Source organism: Camellia sinensis, chromosome 4 (assembly GCF_055761805.1).
Source record: "Camellia sinensis isolate YWXY chromosome 4, ASM5576180v1, whole genome shotgun sequence".
Lineage (NCBI taxonomy): Eukaryota > Viridiplantae > Streptophyta > Magnoliopsida > Ericales > Theaceae > Camellia > Camellia sinensis.
Window position 1 is genome coordinate 214,477,960 of NC_138964.1, and position 2,281 is coordinate 214,480,240.

The 2,281-nt window shown below is 37.2% G+C and overlaps 1 protein-coding gene across 1 annotated transcript; it reads left to right on the forward strand.

Annotated features, from left to right (window-relative positions):
- Nucleotides 1-848: 848 nt before the first annotated feature.
- Nucleotides 849-1,541, forward strand: LOC114322761 (protein FAR1-RELATED SEQUENCE 5-like). The gene has a single exon (XM_028270165.2). The coding sequence runs from the start codon at nucleotides 849-851 to the stop codon at nucleotides 1,539-1,541; it is 693 nt and encodes a 230-aa protein (XP_028125966.2).
- The last annotated feature ends 740 nt before the right edge of the window (nucleotides 1,542-2,281 follow it).

Consider the following 2,281-nt stretch of genomic DNA (forward strand, 5'->3'; position numbering starts at 1 on the left):
GAGATCGACCACTGACCTGGGTGACCACCGACGACCAGCAAAAAACTCTGCCGAAGTGACTGTGTTGTTCGGCATTTCTTCTTCTGAGGCCTCTGTTTCTTCTTCTTCATTCTGTTTCTTGTCCAAGGGTATGTCTCTGTTTCTTCTTCTGAAATCTAGTTCATAGAATGCTGCTGTTTTGTTAGTAATGTATTTATTGATTTAGTAGTGGTAATCTTTGTACATAATTTTATAAAAACCTAGTTGATTTATACATAATTTTATAGAGGGAAATGTTTGAGAACTCGACCGGAGAGGGAATTATGTATAAATCAGCTAGGTATTATCAGACTCCAAAATTATGTTTATAGAAACCTAGTTCAAAAATGGTATTATCCACAAATGGATTTCTGAATTTGTGGACTAACCTAGTTCATTCTGAATTTCTATGCTATTCATCTATTTCTGGATTTCACAAAAATGAATTTGTCGATTTCAGAATTTCTGTGTTGTTCATCTAATTATCCAAAGACAATCAAGAAATCCATTTTTGTGGACTAACCTAGTTCATTTTGTTTCTTGTCCAAGGGTATTATCCATTTTTGTAATTAAATGTGTCTCAATGTGCTCTTTGTTCTAAGTGATAGGTTCAAAACCCAGTTAAGTCATTATGCATAAGTTTTTTGTATGAACAGAACCTGTTTTGGACAAACTGTTTCACACTTTGCATTTGAGTTTGATGAACATAATTTGTGTATGAACAGAACCTATATGAACATAACCATAATTTATGAACAGAACCTGTATGAACATGATTTGTGTGATGTATACAAACTGTTTCACACTTCGCATTTGAGTTTGAAGGTACAATGGACATTGATTCAAACCATCCTACATTGAGTGGGGGTGAGGAAGTTGAGGAAGCAGAGAACAATCCTTCATTAAATGAGAGTGACGAAATTGAAGAACCTAAGAAGGGGATGTGGTTTACCTCAAAGCAAGAAGTTCACGAGTTTTATGCAAAATATGCTAAAAACCTTGGATTTGCTATAGCTTACAGAACACAGAATGTTAGATCGGATGGAAAGGTGAAATACTTTGGAATTGAATGTACTCGGGCGCAGAAGAGGACAAAAAGATCAGAAGTAAACCCCCTGAAACCATCTTTGTCATCAAAAATTGATTGTAAAGCTAGGATAAGAGCGATTTTACAACCGGATGAAAGATATAAGTTAACTACAATTGTGCTTGACCATACGCATGATTTAATTCCTAGTGACTCACGCCATTTTCCAATGAATAAGAGGATTCGTACTCCTGTGAAGAGAAAATTAGAAATAAATGATGAAGCAGGAATAGGGGTATCTAGGAATTTTCATTCTATAGTTGTTGAAGCGGGGGGATATGAGGCATTAACATTTGATGAACGAGATGTAAGGAACCACATTGAAAATGCTAGAAGATTGAGGCTTGGGGTAGGAGACGCCGAATCAGTTGCATTTTATTTCATAGGATGCAACAAGAAAATTCAAACTTCTACTCTGCAATTGACTTTGATGTAGATGGTCGCATTCGAAACTTGTTTTGGGCGGATGCAAGGAGTAGGGCGGCTTATAAAGCATTTGGGGATGTTGTCTCATTTGACGCGACCTATCTTACAAACAAGTATGATATGTCGTTTGCTCCGTTTATAGGAGTTAATCACCATGGACAGTCAATCTTGTTTGGTTGTGGGCTATTATCTAATGAGAACACGGACACTTTTGTTTGGCTATTCAAAGAATGGTTGAATTGTATGTCAGCCACTCCTCCAAATGCTATTATAACTGACCAGTGCAGAGCTATGCAAAATGCCATACAGATTGTCTTCCCAGAAGCTCGACATCGTTGGTGTTTATGGCATGTAATGAAGAAAATTCCCGAGAAATTGAGAGGATATTCCCAATATGAAGCCATTAAATTCGCTTTACAAAGTGCAGTCTATGATTCTTTCAGAAAAGATGAATTTGATGAGGAATGGCAAACGATGATTGAAAAGTTTAGCCTCCATGACAACGAGTGGTTGGGAGTATTATATGCTGAGCGACATAGGTGGATTCCTGCCTATGTGAAAGATATATTTTGGGCTGGCATGTCAACTACACAGCGAAGTGAGAGCATGAATGCGTTTTTTGATGGCTATGTCAACTCAAAGACTACTTTAAAGCAATTTGTTGAACAGTACGACAATGCATTGAGAAGTAAGGTGGAGAAGGAGACCAAAGCAGACTTCAAATCTCGAGACAGATTGTATGATTGTTCA